At 43.9% G+C, this 22,951-nt stretch overlaps 1 protein-coding gene across 1 annotated transcript in view; it reads right to left on the bottom strand.

Annotated features, from left to right (window-relative positions):
• Positions 1 to 2,604: 2,604 nt before the first annotated feature.
• The window catches only part of SLIT3 (slit guidance ligand 3), a 624,276-nt gene continuing 603,929 nt past the window's right edge, over positions 2,605 to 22,951 (bottom strand). Inside the window, exons 33-36 of the mRNA XM_081232840.1 lie at positions 8,033 to 8,187; positions 7,086 to 7,371; positions 5,735 to 5,943; positions 2,605 to 3,196 (exon numbers count right to left, since the gene is read on the bottom strand). Of these exons, the coding sequence (XP_081088966.1) occupies positions 2,961 to 3,196; positions 5,735 to 5,943; positions 7,086 to 7,371; positions 8,033 to 8,187 (886 nt within the window). The 3' untranslated portion in view covers positions 2,605 to 2,960. The remainder of the gene's footprint in view (positions 3,197 to 5,734; positions 5,944 to 7,085; positions 7,372 to 8,032; positions 8,188 to 22,951) is intronic.

The raw sequence follows: 22,951 nt of genomic DNA, 5'->3' as shown, positions 1-22,951 counted from the left end.
CCCAGAAGCTCAGGGACCCTGGGTGGGGCTCTCAAGATGGCAGGCTGAGTGGGCTTTGTGCTGGGTGGGGAGAGCTAGCTAGGAGTGCTGGTGGTAGAATAAGGCTCAGGACCACCTGCCTGCGTGAGGAGGGCTGGCAGGGCCTGGGGGATGGGAGGGGTATTGGGCAGATCCCAGGACACCCCTTCCAGGGGTGACCTTCTGAGCTACCCCAGATACTTTGTGACCCATCTGGAAATCAGCATTGTCTGGCCTCAACAAACTGAAGTCAGCAACCAGGGAAGCCCCAAGGCCATTTCCAGGCCTTTCTCTACTTTGCCACCCGTTCTCCTCAGAGCTTGTTCTGCTATTCCCCCGCTCAAAAACCCCTGCTGGGGCCCTGCGGTCTAGGCTGCCACACACAGCTCCTTGTGGTCGAACCCCAGCTTCATGTCTACCCCATTTATCCCTGCTCCCCAGTGTGCATCCACACTCCTGCCACCCCAGACCTCTGACTGCTCCCCAAACATGCCAGCTCTTTTCATATTCCCCTGCTTTTCAATAGGGCATTCATGGAACGTTCAACTCGCTTTCCTGTGCCCAGGCAAACTCCTATTCATCCTTGAAGACCCAAGATAGGAAATTCCTTACTCTGGACAGCTACTTCCATATAATAAAACAATTGTCTATTTCCACGATTGTTTCTGTCTCAGACTGTAGGATCCTTAGAGGCGGGACCTTTTTTCTTCCCATGAGGAGCAAGTCCTGGAGTTAGACAGGGTGGGCCCAGATCCCGGCTCTGTAATTTATTAGGCATCTGCTCTTGTGCATGTTAACGTCTCCATGCCTCAATTTGCTGAACTGTAAAATGGGTTAGCAATGTCTTTACTGCAGGGTTGTTTTGAGAATTAAGTGAGTATGTATTATATATTAATATATATAAATCAGAATGGTACCTGATGTATAATGTAGTAAGTACTAAGTCCATCAGCCATTAATATTTGAAACAGTCCTCATAAGGTACAGTAAGTACCTGGAACATGACGTATAGTACATATGATATATATATTTTAAAGCCAAGTCCTCTATCTTATCCCTCCCTCTCTCTCTTCATCCCTCTCATTGTTTCTCTCTCCTTCCCCCTTCTTTCCCTCTTTTCCCTCCTTCCTCCCTTCCTTCTCTCTCTTCTCCCTCCTTCCTTCCCTCCCTCCCTCCTTCCTTGCCTTCCTATCTGCCACTTGCCTTTTGTTCCTCCATCTTCTTTTCTTTCCTCCCTTCTCAATTCTTTGAGCTTTTGGCTCGCCATCAGTCCTCAGAGAACCACTGGGCTCCTCTGGGGATGCTCAGAGCTGGATGGTCCACTGAGCCCTACACTCTCCTCCCTGACTCTTCTGCAGGGGAGGCTCCTGGGGGAGGGAGCAATGGGTGCGAGACGGGGGTTGGTGTGAGCTGCTGAGCCCCTGGACCCTCTGCCTTAGCCTGACTGGGGTGGAAAGGGGCAGACGAGGGTGGGGAAGAGGCAGGGGCAAGTCCCCTTCAGGAGGGCCGGCAGTTCCTGGAGTGGAGTCTGGGCCAGACAGGCTGCCGTGGCTCACACCCCCTGATATGTAAGTCGCCCAGGCTAGAATCTTTCTGGATACCAAGGAGGTAGAACAAGGCAGAACGAGAGCAGGAAAAATAGCAGAAAAAACCATTTCCTTTTCTGGTGGTGGGAGTTCTCTGATAAACTGCCCGCATCGCCTGTGTTTATGCTGTTCTGGAGGAGGAATCTAGAGTTGTGAGTCTAGGCTCTAGGCTTGGCTCGTTCACTTGTCAGAGATGTGGCATAAGGAGAGTTACAGGGCTGGAGCGAGGCCTCAGTTTCCTTATCTATGAAATGGGGTTGTATTGCTTCCTTTCGCCGGGGGCAGGGGTCGCATGGATGGAATAAGGTGCAGTGCGGATATGCACGGAAAAGTGGTACAGACGGGCAAGGGGTCTTCGTCCTCATGACGGAGGCCTGGAGGTTTAGGTGTCAGAGGGCTAGCTACCCCATGGCAGCTTGCCAGTGAGTCGGGCTGCTACAGAGCTGTGGGCAGGCTTGGCTCCAGCCTTCCTCATTCCCAACAGCCCTGGCTGCCTGCTCTCCTGGTGTTGCCTCCCAGTACAAGGTTGGCTGAGGGAGGAGAGTGGGTCAGAACTTCCAGTAGAAGGGCCAGTGCTGGGGCTTGAGGAGATGGGTGGCCCCTGCATTCCTGGAGGAGCAGCGGGGGGACTGCCTTCCTGGGGAGGGGCCGGAGAGGGGCATCTGTTTTCAGATTTGGCAAAACAGGCTCAGATGAAGCCTGTGGCGGAGTTCAGACAGTCCTGTAATGGAATCAAGGGCCCCCAGGATGGGGAGGGGATGGGGAGGGGGTCTGCAGTGGGCTCAGACCCTGCAGGGGTCTGGGGCACATGGGCGGGAGCCAATGCTTTGGGTCCCAGGGAGAGCTGGAGGCCAGTGCCCAGCGGCTTTTCCTGGAAGAACTGGGCATCCTGGGCTTCGGCCACCAGGACTGAAAAGCCGGGTGCTTGCAGGGAAGGAAAAGTCATTAAAAATCGGAAGAAACAAAGAAAAACCTTCTCCTTCGCTCTTTTCCTCTTCTCGTTCTGTTTTCGTTTTAAAACATTTTTATTAGCCTTTTTCCTTAAAACTTTTAACAGCTGTTTATAAAAACACGACCAATACACAACACAGAACGAAAAGCTCGGTAAAAATAACTCACTATATGGTACATATACTCAGATGGTGTGATATATTTATATAATAAGAGATGAAAATAGTCACTTTCCATAATAAAAATAAGTTCTATTTTTTGTTTATTTTACAATATACTTAATATTCTCTTCTTTTGCTTCCTCTCCAGCTTCTACTGCTTCACTGCGAATCTCGCGGGGGGTCCCACGTGGCCGTCCCCACCCACCCGGCTGGAGTCCGGGAGGCGGAAGGGCTGCGGGGGGCCTTAGGAACACGCGCGGCAGCCGCACTCTAAGTGTCTCTCCACCTCTTCCACGAACGAGGAGCCGTCTGTGCACTGGAACACGTATTTCCGCCGCTTGCTGCGGGTGGGCTGGCAGCACTGGGGACCGCAGCCCCCATGACATTCCATTACGGGCACCTTGGAGGCCGTGGCACACGAGGCATAACCTTTCTGGCGGCGGATCACCTCTCGGACTACCCCCCCCAGGCATGGAGTCTCTGCAGAGGGCGGAAGAGGTAAGGGCAGGGCATTGGGGCTGGAGGTGGCTGTCCGGGGTAGGCTGCTCTGAGACACTCGTGGGCCGAAGCCCGTGCGTACTTACTCATTCACTCATCCATCCGTCTCCCTGCCCACCCGCCCATAACCCATCTCACTCTTCCACAAATACTAAGTGCCTCTCCATGCCAGCCTCTATACTAGGTTTAAAACTAAGCCCCGAGGATAGCAGGGTGACAAGAGCAGGCTCGGTCCCTTCCTTTAAGGAACTTAAAGATCAAACTAGATGTGGCAGACTGGGGGGACTGAGGGCTAAATCCCATCCCAGACCTATGTTGCTTGTGCCACAGATGCTTAGAAACCAAATTAAATGCCAACATTAAAAAAAAGAAAAAAACCACAATGCCAGGAGATTGCATCTAAACATTGGGCTCTCTGGTTTCTTTGAAAACCAGGGGCTCTGGCAAAGCTGAGTCTGCATCCCTGCGTGGCAATGACGGGCTGAAGCCGCGGGCTTTAGACAGGGCAGGAGATCTCCAGTTTGCCCCAGTCCCCACCACTCTCAGTAGCCTGTCTCCGCTGGTGTAGAGTCTAGACGCTAATTACAGTGTCATTTAAATAAATACATTTGTAATGATGAACTGAGGTGCATGCTACGAAGAAATGGGATGTGTTTATACAAACTACATGGCAAAGGAGCCTGACTAGCCCAGGGGCCAGGGATTGTCTCTGGGAAGTGATGCTGGAGTTGAGATCTGAAAGAGGAACAGTAGTCAGTGAGCCAGAGACTGGGGGCGGGTGTGTGTGTGTGTGTGTGCGCGCGCGTGCGTGTGCGAGCTTTTCCACAAGTTGTAGAAATGAGGGGAGGGGAGGGGACCCCTGGATCTGCTTAATCCTCTGGTCCCTGACCCAACTCTTCACCTTGACCCCACTACTGTCCTCAGTACATTGGGAAAGCATCTGGAGCAAGGCACTGAGAGAGAGTAATGGATTCAGGACTAGGATCCTCGGCCACACAGCCTTGGATCCCTGAGGCTTGTCACCCCTGAGCCTCAGTTTCCTTGTCTGGAAAATGGCGACACATGTCCTGGTTCTTCCTGCTTTTTCATGGGCTGTTATGAGCATCACAGGGATGGTGAATGCAAAAGGGCTTTATGCAGTTTAAAGCTTTAGGTGGTTAATGTGATGTAATGTGAATTCTGTTACGCTTGATATAGGTTTTTAAAATTATGTGATTGTTAACAGGATCAAAAGAAGACTAATGATAATAGGTGTGTGTGATGTGCGGGGCAGGGAGAATGCACACTCGGCAGCATGTTAACAGTTGGGCTGTCCAGTTGAAGGGAATGGGAACGCTGTTTATATTGTTCTGGCAATTTTTCTGTTTGTTAGATCTGAAATTACTTCAGAATACATTATTTAACATAATCGGTTAAGAGTGGTATTTCAACAAGGTATAAAATGTGAACGAGTCCTCTAGTGACAGGAGGTGGCCTGCCCAGGATTCTGGTGGCAGGAAGGAAGACGAAGACTTCTCAGTTTCCATACAGGAGAATAAACCTCCACGACGAGACAGAACCATTTCAGCTGGAATATAATTTAATTTCAATTTTCCTTTTTTGCACTTACCTCCAAATTAATACACTAAAGGGGTCACTAAGAGAGGTAAGTGATTTGATGTTTTTGAAATGGGATCAGACGAAGGAACTGTCTTTGGTTGACCCAGTAATGGCATGAGGTTTGGGAGGAGACTGCAGAGCAACATCTGAAATGTTAATGTGATTGAGAACCATCGAGGGCTCTTGTTAAAATGTAGGTTCGGGGCTTCCCTGGTGGCGCAGTGGTTGAGAATCCGCCTGCCGATGGAGGGGACACGGGTTCGTGCCCCGGTCTGGGAGGATCCCACATGCCGCAGAGCGGCTAGGCCCGTGAGCCATGGCTGCTGAGCCTGTGCGTCCAGAGCCTGTACTCCGCAACGGGAGAGGCCACAACAGTGAGAGGCCCGCGTACCGCAAAAAAACCAAAAAACAACAACAACAAAAAAATGCAGGTTCAGATTCAAAAGGTCTGGGCTGGGCCTCAGCGTCTGCATTTCTAATAAGCTCCCAGGTGAGTCAGTGGTGCTGGTCAGAGGGCCACTCTGGCAGCTCCAGGGCCGGCAATTAGGAGAGGAGAGAAAGAACAAGACTGCTCACACAGTCCTGGCGGTTTGCAACCTCCAGAGGCCCCAACTGGAACTATCCAGCTAAGCTGTTTCTGAATGCTTGACCCACCGGAACCATGTGGGATGGAGCATGTTTAGTGTGGTTTTGAACTGCTATGTGTTGGGGCTAATTTGTTATGCAGCAATGGATAACTGATACAGGAAGTTATAGTGTTGCCCCCCCCCCATATTCAACATGAAGGAATTTGAGGCTCAGAAAGTAACTTAATGAAGGTCATGCAGCCTCTAAGTGGCTCAGCCAGAACTGGAACTTAGGCCATCTGAATGTGGAGTCCAAGTCTGACCCCCACCCCCCCCACGGGCACAGTGGACCCACCTTGTTCACAGTGTTCCCCACTAAAGCCGGGCTGGCACAGGCAGTAGGGCTCCCCTTGATCCGAGATGTGGCATTGCCCGTGGTGACACTTGAAGGCTGAGCAGGCGTTGGCAGAGTCATTCTTGTGGTCACACAAAGCCCCTCTGTAGCCCTCGGCGCACTTGCACACATATGAGGTCCCAGTTGCCACGCATCTCCCCTGGTTGCAGCTGGGGGCAAAGGCGAGGATGAGAGGGGAACCAGGCAGTCAGTGCAGCTGGAGGCTTCCTTTGTCCACCCCAGCCCAGACCAGGGGACACGGAGCTGTGGGACCTTAGGCCTTCTCCATCCCATGGTCCACCCTCCACCAGCCCAGTGGCTGAGCATCAGTCAGCTGGAGGCTGTGAGCATCCCTCAATGACACTGACAGCTGTGAGCTTGATGAGGCTGGCTGTTTTACACACAGACATCAGAACCCATGCAGTCTCCACACAGTTTAATTGTTCTGCCATCTTAATTGATGACATGATTACTACTATCTCTACCACCACCACCAGCTACCACGTGCTCTGTGCCAGGCATTGGGGTAAGTGCTTCACACCTAGCATCAGTCTTATTTTCTACAATCCCCTCTCCTCTGCTGTCCTGTGCAGTAGATAGTCTTATCCACATCTCATAGATGGAGAAACTGATGCCAAAGCCTGGATTCTTAATTGTGCTGCAGCATTCTCTGTACTGGGATGACATTCAGAGGCAGGGGTCATTGCAGACATATTCGTTACAGAGTCAAACGCATACACACACACTCACTCACACACTCCAGAGCTACCCAGGAAACTCAACCCCTTTATAGCTATCCTTCACTCCTGATCCACAATATCATGTCCCAGCTTGTTCAGCCAAGCAAATTACTAGACATGGCTCTGGTGTTATCTTTGGCTGATTCAGATTTCTGAACACTGAGGATGCTGGGTCTCCTATTTTTAGCACAAGCCCTGACACATAGTAGGCCCTCAGTAAGTATTTTGATGCACGATGAATGCCAGAGCCACGAAATGATTTGGCTGTGCGTGGTTATATACCCCTGGTGCCCTCATAGGGTACCAATGAGTGGGGAGTCGAGTCGGGCCGAAATGCACCCACTTGCCAAGGTGCATGCACACGGGTGCCCCTTTCGACTTCTGAAGGCCACTTGACAAGTGTTTCTCAGCTAGGCTCTGGCACACGGATGTCGCCTCTGAGCAAGACCTGCTGTTTGGATGTGTGAAGCCCCTGACCTTCTAAGCAGCCCCTGTCTACAGTCTGACTGCAGTCCCTCCAGCTTCCATCAGTGCCCACTTCCCGGGCGGGGCAGAGGGGGAGGGACACCGACCTGTGGCCAAGGCAGGGGTCGCGGGCCTCCTGGTCGCACAGCAGGCCGGTCCAGCCTGGGTGGCACTCGCACACCACGCTGTCCTTCTCCACGGCACGGCACAGGCCATGCCTGCACACGCTGCAGGACTTGCAGCCTGGCGAGACGCCCAGGGCCTGCGGCGGGAGGGCCTTGAAGTCCTGCAGCTCGTTGTTGATGCGCACCTCGTGGATGCAGCCGTGGAAGCCGCCCAGCGGCCGGTCCACGCCCTGGCGCAAGGCCGAGAGGCCCGTGGAGGTGGGGATGCCTGCGGGAGGGACGCCAGGACAGCAACCTGAAGACACTCCCCTGCCCACCCTGCTTGCCCGCATTCCAGCCCTCAGAGGTGGACTCCTTGGGAGAAGTCTTGGGAATCTCCATGTTGAACAAGCTGCTCTGATGCCTTTTTTTTACTTTTTATTTTTTTTGCACATAACCCTTTGAGAACTACTGGCCCAAGGCTGGGTTTCAGGCCCCTGCTCTGCCAGACTGGTAGCCCCTTCTCTCTTTGGCCTTTGAATGACCGTAACAGCAAACCTACTCCTCTACATATATCAGCTGAGACTCACAGCATCTGAGGGGGTGGCAGAGCAGAGGGAAGCCCCTGTATCTGAAGGGGCTGGCCCCTGTCTCCATCTCCTCCCTCCCCATTCCATCTTCACCTTCTACCATCCTCCCTAAAAAACCTGTAGTTTCTCAGAAGGAACCCTGCTCTCTTTCCTTTCCTCATCTCCTCCCCATGATCTGGCTAACTATTCACACTTTAGGGAGCAGCTTGGTTGTCACTTCCTCCAGGAAGCCTTCCTTGATTAGCTTTGGCAGTGGGTGCTGAGATGAGAGCAGCGAGCCCCACCAGTTGGCCTGGGGGTGGGTGCCTGAGCACAGGGGGGAGGTGGAGGTGTTTGGGGTGGGAGGGGATGGGGCTTTACCTCCAAGGTAGAGGGGGCTGTTGATGCTCACTGTTGGCTGCTTCTGGAGCTTTCCCAGGCTTTTGGGGGCTCCTTTGTCCACCACCAGGTTCAGGGTCTGGTTTAGCGTCACCAGCTCCACACTGTGAAACTGCCCGTCATTCACGGTCTCCACGCTGAGCAGGAGAGAAGCGGGAGAGACAGAGGGTTTGCTGAGTGCCTTCCACAGCCTGCACTGGGCTGTGAACTTGACTAGTATCCCTTGCATTTTGTTTTGTTTTTTATTTGGAAATAATTTCAAACAACATAAATCACAAAAATAAAAACAGTACAGAGAACTCCTATTACCTGTTACACCTATAGATTCTCCAGTGAGTCCCATTTGCTTTATAATTCATTTCATCTATCTTATTTATCTCCATAGATATACACGCATACCTTGGAGATACTGTGGGTTCAGTTCCAGACCACCTGATGAAGCAAGTCACATGAATTTTCTGGTTTCCCAGTGCACATAAAAGTTATGTTTATACTACAGTGTACTCTATTAAGGGTGCAATAGCATTTTGTCTAAAAAACAATGTACATACCTTAACTTAAAAATACATTATTGCTAAAAAATGCTGACTGTCACCTGAGCCTTCAGGGAGGCATAATCGTTTTGCAATAATAACATCAAAGATCACTGATCACAGATCACCATAATAAATACTGTAATAGTGAAAAAGGTTGAAATATTATGAGAATTATCAAAACATGACACACAGACATGAAGTGAGCAAATGCTGTTGGAAAAATGGCACCAACAGACTTGACACAGAGTTGCCACAAACTTTCAGTTTGTAAATAATACAGTATCTGTGAAGCATAATATAGCAAGGTGCAGTAAAACGAGGTATGCCTCTAAGGGTATGGAATCAGCTGTCAAAAACCTCCCAACAAACAGAAGTCTAGGACTGGATGGGTTCACTGGTGAATTGTACGAAACATTTAAAGAAGGCTTAATAACAATCCTTCTCAAACTCTTACAAAAAATAGGAAGGAACACTTCCAAATTCATTTTACAAGGTCAGCATCATCTTGATACTAAAACCAGACAAGAATGCCACAAGAAAAGAAAATTACAGGCCAATATCCCTGATGAACATAGATGCAAAAATTCTTAATATTAGCAAACCTAATTCAATAATACATTAAAAAGGTCATATACCTTGATTAAGTGGGGTGTATTCCAGGGATGCAAGAGTGGCTCAAAATCACAAATTCAATCAGTGTGATACACCAACTTAACAAAATGAAGGATCAAAATCATGTGATCGTCTCAATAAATGCAGAAAAATCATTTGACAAAATTCAATATCCATTTATGATGAAAACTCTTAACAATATAGGCATAGAACAAACTCAACCAAATAAAGGCCATATGTAACAAGCCCACACCTAACATTATATTCAGTGGTGAAAACTGAAAGCTTTTCTTTTAAAATCAGAAACAAGACAAGGATGCCCACTCTTGCCATTTATATTCAACAAAGTATTGGAAGTCCCAGCCTGAGCAATTAGGAAAGAAAAAAAAAAAGGCATACACATTGGAAAGTAAGAAGTAGAACTGTCACTATTTGCAGATGACATGATGTTATATATAGAAAAACCTAAAGTTTCCACTAAAAAACTGTTGGAACTAACAAATTAAGTAGAGTTGCTAGATACAAAATTAATATATAAAAATCAGTTGCATTACCCCTCTTACACCAATGGACAGATGATCCAGACAGAAAATCACTCAGGAAACACAGGCAGAAGAACTAATAAGTGAGCTGGAGGACAGAATGGTGGAAATAACTGCCAAGGAGCAGAATAAAGAAAAAAGAATGAAAAGAATTGAAGACAGTCTCAGAGACTTCTGGGACAACACTAAACGTACCAACATTTGAATATAGGGGTCCCAGAAGAAGAGAAAAAGAAAGGGTCTGAGAAAATATTTGAAGAGATTATAGTTGAAAACTTCCCTAACATGGGAAAGGAAATAGTCACCTAAGTCCAAGAAGCACAGAGAGTCCCATACAGGATAAACCCTAGGAAAAACACACCAAGACACACATTAATCAAACTAACAAAAATTAAGTTCAAAGAAAAAATATTAAAAGCAGCAAGGGAAAAACAAAAAATAACATACAAAGGAATCCCCATAAGGTTATCAGCTGATTTTTCAGCAGAAACTCTGCAGGCCAGAAGGGAGTGGCAGGATATACTTAAAGTGATGAAAAAGAAAAACCTACAACCAAGATTACTCTACCCAGCCAGGATCTCATTCAGATTTGATGGAAAAATCAAAAGCTTTTCAGACAAGCAAAAGCTAAAAGAATTCAGCACCACCAAACCAGCTTTACAACAAATGCTAAAGAAACTCCTCTAGGCAGGAAACACAAGAGAAGAAAAAGACCCACAAAAACAAACCCCAAACAATTAAGAAAATGGTAATAGGAACATACATATCAATAATAACCTTGAATGTGAATGGATTAAATTCCTTAACCTAAAGACACGGACTGGCTGAATGGATACAAAAACAAGACCCATGTATATGCTGTCTACAAGAGACCCACTTCAGACCAAGGGACACATACAGATTGAAAGTGAAGGGATGGAAAAAGATATTCCATGCAAATGGTAATCAAAAGAAACCTGGAGTAGCAATACTTGTATCAGATAAAATAGACTTTAAAGACTCTGACAAGAGATAATGAGGGATGCTACACACTGATCAAAGGATCAATCCAAGAAGAAATAACAATTATAAGTGTTTATGCACCCAACATAGGAGCACCTCAATACATAAGGCAAACGCTAAGAGCTATAAAAGGGGAAATCAACAGAAACACAATTATAGTGGGGGACGTTAACACCTCACACCAATGGACAGATCATCCAGACAGAAAATTAATAAGGAAACACAAGCTCTGAGTGACACAACAGACCAGATAGGTGTAACTGATATTTATAGAACATTCCACCCCAAAGTGGCAGAATACACTTTCTTCTCAAGTGCACACGGAACATTCTCCAGGATAGATCACATCTTGAGTCACAGATCAAGCCTCGGAAAATTTAAGAAAATTGAAATTGTTTCAAGCATCTTTTCTGACCACAATGCTATGAGACTGGAAATCAATTACAGGAAAAAAAAATGTGGAAAACACAAATACATGGAGGCTAAACAGTGCACTACTAAATAACCAAGAGATCACTGAAGAAATCAAAGAAGGAATAAAAAAATACATAGAAACAAATGACAATGAAAACATGACAACCCAAAACCTATCGCATGCAGCAAAGGCAGTTCTAAGAGGGAAGTTTATAGCAATTCAATCTCACCTCAAGAAACAAGAAACATCTCAAACAATCTAACCCTACACATAAAACAACTAGAGAAAGAACAACAAAGAAAACCCAGAGTCAGTAGGAGGAAAGAAATCATAAGGATCAGAGCAGAAATAAATGAAATAGAAACAAAGAAAACAATAGCGAAGATCAGCAAAACTAAAAGCTGGTTGTATGAGAAGATAAAGAAAATTGATAAACCCTTAGCCAGACTCATCAAGAAAAAAAGGGAGAGGATGCAAATCAATAAAATTAGAAATGAAAAAGGAGAAATCACAACTGACACTGCAGAAATACAAAGGACTATAAGAGACTACTACAAACAACTATATGCCAATATAATTGACAACCATGAGGAAATGGACAAATTCTTGGAAAGGTACAATTTACCAAGACTGAACCAGGAAGAATTAGGAAATATAAACAGACATATCACAAGTAATGAAATTGAAACCATAATTAAAAATCTTCCAACAAACAAACGTCTCAGGCCAGATGGCTTTACAGGCGAATTCTATCAAACATTTAGAGAAGAGCTAACACCAATCCTTCTCAAACTCTTCCAAAAAACTGCAGAGGTTGAAACACTTCCAAATTCATCCTATGAAGCCACCATCACCGTGATACCAAAGCCAGAAAAAGGTATCACGAAAAAAGAAAATTATAGACCAATATCACTGATGAACAGAGATGCAAAAATCCTTAACAAAATACTAGAAAACAGAATCCAACAACACATTAAAAGGATCATACACCATGATCAAGTGGGATTTATCCCAGGGATGCAAGGATTCTTCAATATACGCAAATCAATCAATGTGATACACAATATTAACAAATTGAAGAAGAAAAACCATATGATCATCTCAATAGATGCAGAAAAAGCTTTTGACAAAATTCAACACCCATTTATGATGAAAAACAAAACCCTCTAGAAAGCGGGCATAGAGGGAACCTACTCAACACAATAAAGGTCATATATGACAAACCCACAGCAAGCATCATACTCAATGGTGAAAAACTGAAAGCATTTTCCTCTAAGATCAGGAACAAGACAAGGATATCCCCTCTCACCACTCTTATTCAACATAGTTTTGGAAGTCCTTGCCATGGCAATCAGAGAAGAAAATGAAATAAAAGAAATACAATTGGAAAAGAAGAAGTAAAACTCTCAGTGTTTGCAAATGACATGATACTATCATAGAGAATCCTAAAGATGCCGCCAGAAAACTACTAGGGCTAATCAGTGAATTTGGTAAAGCTGCAGGATATAAAACTAATGCACAGAAATCTCTGGCATTCCTATACACCAACAACGAAAAATCAGAAAGAGAAATTAAGGAAACACTCTCATTTACCATCGCAACAAAAAGAATAAAATACCTAAGAATAAACCTGCCTAAGGAGGTGAAAGACTTGTACTCAGAAAACTATAAAACACTGATGAAAGAAATCAAAGGTGACATAAACAGATGGAGAAATATACCATGTTCTTGGATTGGAAGAAGCAGTACTGTGAAAATGACTATACTACCCAAAGCAATCTACAGATTCAGTGCAATCTCTATCAAACTACCAATGACACTCTTCACAGAATTAGAACAAAAAATTTTACAATTCGTATGGAAACACAACAGACCCCACATAGCCAAAGCAATCCTGAGAAAGAAAAACAGAGTTGGAGGAATCAGGCTCCCCGACTTCAAACTATAACACAAAGCTACAGTAATCAAGACAGTGTGGTACTGGCACAAAATCAGAAATATAGATCAACGGTACAGGATAGAATGCCCAGAGATAAACCCACGTACATATGGTCAACTAATTTATGACAAAAGAGGCAAGAACATACAATGGAGAAAAGACAACCTCTTCTGTAAGTGGTGCTGGGAAAACTGGACAGCAACATGTAAAAGAATGAAACTAGAACACTCCCTAACATCATACGCAAAAATAAACTCAAAATGGATTAAAGACCTAAATGTAAGACCAGACACTATAAAACTCTTAGAGGGAAACATAGGAAGAATACACTTTGACATAAACCACAGCAAGATCTTTTTTGACCCACCTTCCAGAGTAATGGAAATAAAAACAAACAAAAAAATGTGACTTAATTAAACTTAAAAGCTTTGCACAGCAAAGGAAACCATAAAGAAGACAAAAAGACAACTCTCAGAATGGGAGAAAATATTTGCAAATGAAACAACAGATAAAGGATTAATCTCCAAAATATACAAACAACTCATGGAGCTCAACTTCAAAAAAAAACAAACAATCCAGTTAAAAAATGGGCAGAAGACCTAAAGAGACATTTCACCAAGGAAGACATACAGATGGCCAAGAGGCACATGCATAGATGTTCAACATCACTAGTTATTAGAGAAATGCAAATCAAAACTACAATGAGGTATCACCTCACACTGGTCAGAATGGCCAATTTCAAAAAATCTACAAACAATAAATTCTGGAAAGGGTGTGGTGAAAAGGGCACACTCCTGCACTGTTGGTGGGAATATAAATTGATACAACCACTATGGAATACAGTACAGAGGTTCCTTAAAAAACTAAAAATAGAACTACGATAGGACCCAGTAATCCCACTGCTGGGCATATACCCTGAGAAAACCATAATTCAAAAAGAGTCATGTACCACAATGTTCATTGCAGCACTGTTTACAATAGTCAGGACATGTAGCCAACCTAAATGTCCATTGTCAGATGAATGGATAAAGAAGATATGGCACGTATATATAATGGAATATTATTCAGCCTTAAAAAGTTACGAAACTGAGTTATTTGTAGTGAGGTGGATGGACCTAGAGTCTGTCATACAGAGTGAAGTAAGTCAGAAAGAGAAAAATACTGTACACTAATGCATATATATGGAATCTAAAAAAAAAAAAGGTACTGATGAACCTAGTGGCAGGGCAGGAATAAAGACGTAGACATAGAGAATGGACTTCAGGACACAGTGGGGGGAAGGGGAAGCTGGGGCGAAGTGTTAGTAGCAGCGACACACATACACGACCGACTGTAAAACAGTTGGCTGGTGGGAAGCAGCCGCATAGCACAGGGAGGTCAGCTCGGTGCTTTGTGACCACCTAGAGGGGTGGGATAGGGAGGATGAGAGGGAGACTCAAGAGGGAGGGGATATGGGTACATATGTATGCATATGGCTGTTTCACTTTGGTGTACAACAGAAACTAACACAGTATTGTGAGGCAATTATACTCCAATAAAGATCTATTAAAAACAAAAAAGAATGGATCACTGAAGAAATAAAAAAATACCTAGAGACAACAGAAAAGAAAAGCACGATGATCCCAAACCTATGGAATGCAACAAACCTATGGAATGCAGTTCTAAGAGGGAAGTTTATAGCGATACAGATTTACCTCAGGAAACAAGAAATATCTCAAACAACCTAACCTTACACCTAAAGCAACTAGAGAAAGAACAAACAAAACCAAAGTTAGTAGAAGGAAAGCAATCATAAAGATCAGAGGAGAAATAAATGAAACAGACAATAAGAAAACAATAGAAAAGATCAATGAAACTAAAAGCTGGTTCTTTGAAAAGAAAAACAAAATTGATAAACCTTTAGCAAGACTCGTCAAGAAGAAAAGGGAGAGGGCCCAAATCAATAAACTCAGAAATGGGGGCTTCCCAGGTGGCGCAGTGGTTAAGAATCCGCATGCCAGGCTTCCCTGGTTGCACAGTGGTTAAGAATCCACCTGCCAATACAAGGGATATGGGTTCGAGCCCTGGTCCGGGAAGATCCCACATGCCGTGGAGCAACTAAACCTGTGCACCACAACTACTGAGCCTGAGCTCTAGAGCCCACAAGCCACAACTACTGAGCCCACGTGCCACAACTACTGCAGCCCACGTGCCTAGAGCCTGTGCTCTGCAACAAGAGAAGCTACTGCAGTGAGAAGCCCACGCACCACAACGAAGAGTAGCCCCCCGCTCACTGCAACTGGAGAAAGCCCATAGACAACAACGAAGACCCATTGCAGCCAAAAATAAATAAATTAAAAAAAAAAGAATCCACCTGCCAATGAAGGGGATATGAGTTTGATCCCGGGTCCAGGAAGATCCCACATGTCACGGAGCAACTAAACCTGTGCACCACAACTACTGAGCCTGCCTGCCACAACTATTGAAGCCTGTGCGCCTAGAGCCCATGCTCTGCAACAAGAGAAGACACTGCAGTGAGAAGCCCATGTGCTGCAACGAAGTAAGTAGCTCCCACTCACCACAACTAGAGAAAGCTCATGCGCAGCAATGAAGACCCAACACAGCCAAAAATAAATTAAATAAATTTATATTAAAAAAAACCAAAAATGAAAAAGAAGTTACAACTGACACGACAAAAATACAAAGCACCGTAAGAGACTACTGCAGGCAACTATATGCCAATAAAATGGACAACCTGGAAGAAATGTAGAAATTCTTAGAAAGGTACAATCTCCCAAGATTGAACCTGGAAGATATAGAAAATATGAACAGACCAATTACAAGTACTGAAATTGAATCTGTGATTAAAAAGCCCCCAACAAACAAAAGCACAAGTTGAGACGGCTTCACAGGCAAATCCTACAAAACATTTAGAGACGAGTTAACACCTATCCTTCTGAAACTACTACAAAATACTGCAGAGGAAAGAACACTTCCAACCTCATTCTATGAGGCCACCATCACCCTGATACCAAAACCAGACAAATATACCACAAAAAAAGAAAATTACAGACCAATATCATTGATGAACATAGATGCAAAAATCCTCAACAAAATACTAGCAAACTGAATCCAACAATACACTGAAAGTATCATATACCATGATACATGGTGGGATAAATCCCACCATGATCAAGTGGCATTTATCCCAGGGGTGCAGGGAGTTTTCAGTATCTGCAAATCGATCAGTGTGATACACCACATTAACAAACTGAAGAATAAAAACCATGTGATCATCTCAGAAGATACAGAGAAAGCTTCTGAAAAAAATTTAACACCTATTTATGATAAAAACTCTCTAGAAAGTAGGCATAGAGGGAAACTATAGGGGCCTCAACATAATAAAGGCCCTACGTGACAAACCCACAGCTAACATCAGACTCAATGGTGAAAGGCTGAAAGCATTTCTTCTAAGATCAGGAACAAGACAAGGATGTCCCCTCTCACCACTTTTTTTCTTCTCTTTCTCTCTTTTTTTTTTTTTGGCCACGTAGCATGACATGCGGGATCTTAGTTCCCTGACCAGGGATTGAACCCATGTCCCCTGCAGTGGAAGTGTGGCATGCTAACCACTGGACCTCCAGGGAAGCCCCTTTCAGCAATTTTATTCAACATAGATAGCCACAGCAATCAGAGAAGAAAAAGAAATAAAAGGGATCCAAATTGGAAAAGAAGTAAAACTGTCACTGTTTACAGATGACATGATACTATACATAGAGAACCCTAAAGATGCTACCAGAAATCTACTAGAGTTCATCAGTGAATTCAGTAAAGTTGCAGGATACAAAATTAATACACAGAAGTCTGTGGCATTTCTATACAGTAAAAACAAAAGATCAGAGAGAGAAATTAAGGGAACAATCCCATTTACCATCACATTAAAAAGAATAAAATAACTAGGAATAAACCTACCTAAGGAGACAAAAGACCTGTACTCCAAAAACTATAAGATGCTGATGGAAGAAATCAAAGATGACACAAACAGATGGAGAGATATACCATGTTCTTGGATTGGAAGAATCAACTTTGTGAAAATGACTATACTACCCAAAGCAATCTACAGATTCAGTGCAATTCCTATCAAATTACCAATGGCATTTTTCACAGAACTAGAACAAAAAATTTAAAAATTTGTATGGAAACACAAAAGCTCCTGAATAGCAAAACAACCTTGAGAAAGAAAAATGGAACTGGAGCAATCAGGCTCCCTGACTTCAGACTATACTACAAAGCTACAGTCATCAAAACAGTACTCTACTGGCACAAAGACAGACTTATAGATCAGTGGAACATGATAGAAAGCTCAGAGATAAACCCACGTACCTATGGTCAATTCATCTACAAGAAAGGAGGCAAGAATATACAGTGGAGAAAAGACAGTCTCTTAAGTAAGTGGTGCTGGGAAAACGAGCCACTTGTAAAAAAAAATGAAATTAGAACATTCTCTAGCACCATACCCAAAAATAAACTCAAAACGGATTAAAGACTGAAGTGTAAGACTGGATACTATAAAACTCCTAGAGGAAAACATAGGCAGGACACTCTTTGACATAAATAGCAGCAATATCTTTTTGGAGCAGTCTCCTAGAGTAATGAAAATAAACCCAAAAATAAACAAATGAGACCTAATTAAACTTAAAAGCTTTTGCACAGCAAAGGAAACCATAAACAAAATAAAAAGACAACCCACAGAATGGGAGAAAATATTTGCATACGATGCAACTGACAAGGGATTAATCTCAAAAATACACAAACAGCTCATACAGTTCAATATCAAAAATACAAATAACCCAACCGAAAAATGGGCAGAGGACCTAAATAGACATTTCTCCAAAGAAGACATACAGATGGCCAAAAGGCACATGAAAAGATGTTCAACGTTGCTAATTATTAGAGAAATGCAAATCAAAACTCTGATGAAGTATCACCTCACACCAGTCAGAATGGCCATCATCGAAAAGTCCACAAATAATAAATACTGGAGAGGGTGTGGAGAAAAGGGAACCCTTCTATACTGTTGGTGGGTACGTAACTTGGTACAGCCACTATGGAGAACAGTTTGGAGTTTCCTTAAAAAACTAAAATTAGGACTGCCATATGATCCTGCAATCCCACTCCTGGGTATATATCCGGTGAAAACCATAACTCAAAAAGATACATGTTCACTGCAGCCCCAGTGTTCATTGCAGTGCTATTCACAATAGCCAAGACATGGAAGCAACCTAAATGTCCATCAGCAGATGAATGGATAAAGATGTGGTACATATATACAATGGAATACTACTCAGCCATAAAAAAGAATGAAATAATCCCAATTGCAGCAATATGGATGGACCTGGAGATTATCACTGTAAGTGAAGTACATCAGACAGGGAAAGACAAATATCATGCTATCATTTATATGTGGAATCTAAAAAAAATGACAGAAATGAACTTATTTACAAAACAGAAACAGACTCACAGGCATAGAAAACAAACTTATGGTTACCAAAGGGGAAGGGTGCAGGGGAGGGATAAAGTAGGAATTTGGGAGTAATATATACACACTACTATATATATATATAAAATAGATAAATAACAAGGATCTACTGTATAGCACACGGAACTATACTTAATATTTTATAATAACCTATCTGGGAAAAGAATCTGAAAAAGAATATATATATATTTATATACACACACACAGACACACACACATATACACACACATAACTGAATCACTTTGCTGTACACCGGAAACTAACACAACACTGTAAATCAACAATACTTCAGTTAAGAAAAGCAAAAAAAAAATCAGTTGCATTTCTATACACTAATAGTGAACTATCAGAAAGAGCAATTAAGAAAACAATCCCATTTACAATCACATCAAAAAGAAGAAAATACTTAGAAAAAATTAACTGAGGAGGTATAAAACCTGTACAATTAAAACTGTTAAGACATTGATGAAAGAAAGTGAAGGAGACAAAAATAAATGGAAAGATGTTCAGTGCTCATGGATTGGAAGAATCAGTAGTGTTAAAATGTTCATACTACCCAAAGCAGTCTACAAATGAAGTGCAATCCCTATCAAAAGTCCAGTGGCATTTTTCACAGGAATAGAACAATCCTAAAATTTGTATGAAACCATAAAAGACTGAATAGCCAAAGCAATCTTGAGAAAGAAAAAGCTGGAGGAATCACTCTCCCTGATTTCAAACTATATATATTACAAAACCATAGTAATCAAAATAGTGTGATACTGGCATAAAAACCGACACATAGATCAATGGAACTGAATAGAGAGTGCAGAAATAAACTCATGCATATGTGGTCAATTAATTTACAACAAAGTAGCCAAGAATATAAAAAGCAGAAAGGACAGTCTCTCTTCAACAAATGGTGCTGAGAAAAGTGGGCAGCCACATACAAAAGTACGAGACGGTACCACTATCTTACACTATCTACAAAAATTAACTCAAAATGGATTAAGGACTTGAACATAAGACCTGAAACCATAAAACTCCTAGAAGAAAACATAGGTGGTACGCTCCTTGACATTGTCTTGGTGATGATTTTTTGGATTTGACACCAAAAAGCACAAAAAACAAAATAAGTGGGACTACACCACACTGAAAACCTTCTGGGCAGCAAAGGAAATCATCAACAAAATGAAAAGGTAACCTAGTAAATGGGAGAAAGTATCTGCAAATCATATATCTGATAAGGGATTAATATCCAAAATATATAAAGAACTCATACATCTCAACAGCAAAAACCCAAACAAACTGATTAAAAAAATGGGCAGAAGATTTGAATCAACATTTTCCCAAAGAATTCATAGAGATGTCCAAAATGTGCTCAGCAACACTAAGTGTCAGGGAAGTGTACATCACAATCACAATGAGACGTCACCTCACACCTGTTAGAATGGCTACTATTAAAAGGAGAAGAGATAACAAGTGTTCATGAGGATGTGGAGAAAAGGGAACTCTTGTGCACTATTAGAGGGAATGTAAGTTGGTGCAGCCACTATGGAAAACAGTATAAAGGTTCCTCAAAAACTTAAAACTACCATATGATCCAGCAGATCCACTTCTGGGTATTTATCTGAAGGAAGCAAAAACACTCACTAAATATCTGCACCTCCACGTCCATTGTAACATTACTTATAATAGCCAAGACATGGAAGCAACCTAAGTGTCCATCGATGGAAGAATGGATAAAGAAAATGTGGTATATATGTATGTACAATGGGATACTATTCAGCCATGAAAAAGAAGCAGATCTTACCATTTGTGACAACATGAATGGACTTTGAGGGCATTATGCTAAGTAAATAAGTCAGAGAGAGAAAAGCAAATACTATATGACCTAACTTGTATGTGGAATCTATTGTAAAACAAAACAAAATGAAAAAACCTGAGCTTGTAGATTCAGAGGAAAGACTGGTTGTTGCCAGGGGTGGGGGGGTAGGCGAAATGGGTGAAGTGGGTCAAAAGGTACAAACTTCCAGCTATAAGACAAATAAGTCCTGGGGGTGTTATATACAGCATGGTGACTACAGTTAATAATATTCTATATTTGAAAGTTGCTAAGATGGTAGATCTTACAAGTTCTCATCACAAGAAAAAAATATATAACTATATATGCTGATGGATGTTAACTAGATTACTGTGGTGATCATTTCACCATATACACAAATATCGAATCGTTGTACACCTGAAACCAATATAATGTTACGCATCAACTATACCGCAATTAAAAAAATTAAAGGCTTGATTCCAAATGGAAACTTCCCATAACCTTGTCTGTGCCAGTAGGTGCTTGTGGGTTAATAGGTCACCTTCTTCCTGGCGTATCCTAACCAGGGTCTCCTGGAAATAATGCCTAAAGCTGGTGGTTTTCAAAGGGGGTCCCTGGAGGTTTAGTGTGGGCAGTGATGAAGGTTCTGATTTCTTACCACCACCTTGCAAATCACAATGGTTCCATTTCTACTTTTATTTTTTTTATTTTTATTTTTTTTCTACTTTTATTTATTGATTTATTTTAAATCTGGGCCTTTGAAGTATGGATGGGAAAAATGGCTTTGCTGCTACAACAGAGAAAAACATTGGGAAAAGGAAAACAAACTCAAAACCAACCTGCTCTGAACTCTTAAAAGAGATGATCCTACTGTGGTTCCAAGGCCCAGGAATTAGTCTCCTGGAAAGATACTCAGGGAAGTATCAGGGATACTTCAAGGGAGAGAGGGGCTCTGGCAGTCTTCATTGTTATTCTCTAAGCTCGATGAACCAGCATCGAGTGGGAAGTGGGAAGCTTTGGCGGTGCCAGGGCCAGGCTGGGCGGCCCCTGTCTGGGACTGGCGTGAGAACATATGTTGGCTAAGAGTGGCCCATAGAGTTCTCTTCTGCTTTTAATGACAATTGTTGGGGGCCCGGGGAGGAGACGTGTGTTGAAAGCTGAACTAGGCTGGGTACTTGCATTCTCTCATTTAACCCTAACAGCCCCAGGTGGGATGTACCATTTTTTCTCCATTTTAGAAATGAGACCTAAGGCTCAGAGACTATGTCTAGTTTGAAGTCTTAAAGTGGGGCTGGTAGAAGCAGGACTCAAATACAAGCTCCCAAGGCACAGGACCCCACACCACCGTGGGATGAATGGTCATTCCTCCATGCACTAGGCGCGCTCACCTGGATGCTGAGGTGTGACCACTAGATGGCGACAGAGCCTCACAAAGACAAAGAGTTCCCAGGATTCAGGTCAGGCAGCAGCCTGAGACCTCGGCCGGCGCCGCAGCAACCCCGGACTCCTGGACCATCGGGGGAGGGCCATACTCCCTGTCTAGGCCCCGCCTTTCATGCCCCAGCATGTGGGAGCCTGGCCCGGATCTAAATCGCAGCTCTGCCACTTCCTGGCCTCTGTGCCAAGGATGCATCTGAGCATCAGGTTTCTCATCTCTAAAACAGGAGCGATGACGCATGCCCAGGGCTTGCCGATAAGCAAAAGACCTGGCCATGGCTGGGTTTGTGGTAATTAAGACAAAGGGAGCATGCACTGCTTGCCAAAGAGAGGTCTCCTGGGGTGTTTTAAAATGGCCAACATTTAAACCCTGAAGCATTTTACACAGAAACCCTGACTTTCTAGCTTCTTTTGAGCATCCTCTTTCCCACACAGCTGCAGCTGCTAGAGCCATACCCCCCAGGCTACCACAGTCCCCGCCGCTCCCTACTGGGCCTCACTCCCCCCAAGTCTGTCAGCTCACTCAGCCCCTTGGGCCTTGGAGGCAGGGCAGTTTGCTCCTCAGACAAGTCTTGGAAGTGAGGAACAGTGCAGTCTGTCCCCATTCTGGGGCAGGTAGGGCTTGGGTGGGTTTTTGGGTATTTCCCTCGGGCCTGGAAGAGAACCTCACCACCTGGGACTCCCGCTGGGCACCCCCAGGAAGGAGGGCACGGAACCCAGCTGCTCCAGGTCTGTACATCCCTGCTGGGGGCCGCAGTGGGCAGAAGTCTGCAGGCTGCCACCTCCCCTGAGTAGATCAGCCTTGGTTTGCCTCCCTGGCTCTGAGGCTTTGGAGGCCAGAGCTCGCTGCTGTGACTGAGGAGGAGATCTCATGCTGAGGCTGGGATGGCCTCCTGGTCCCACCAGCTGCTGGTCAGCTGGGCCTGTGCCCTCTGTTAACCCCGGCATGGCTTCCTCGCATGCCGATGGAGTCTCCCCTTCCCCAGAGCCTGCGGAAATGCTCATGAGCCATAGCTCACATCTCAGCTCAAACATCACCTCTTCCTCCAGGGAGCCTTTCCTGGTCCTCTAAGCAGAACCAGCCATCTGCTGCTT

The sequence above is a fragment of the Mesoplodon bidens genome (genome assembly GCF_964165515.1).
Source record: "Mesoplodon bidens genome assembly, chromosome: 4".
In the NCBI taxonomy this organism is placed as follows: Eukaryota; Metazoa; Chordata; class Mammalia; order Artiodactyla; family Ziphiidae; genus Mesoplodon; species Mesoplodon bidens.
The sequence above is the reverse complement of the archived record's forward strand: the minus strand, read 5'-3'. Positions and strand labels throughout refer to the sequence as shown.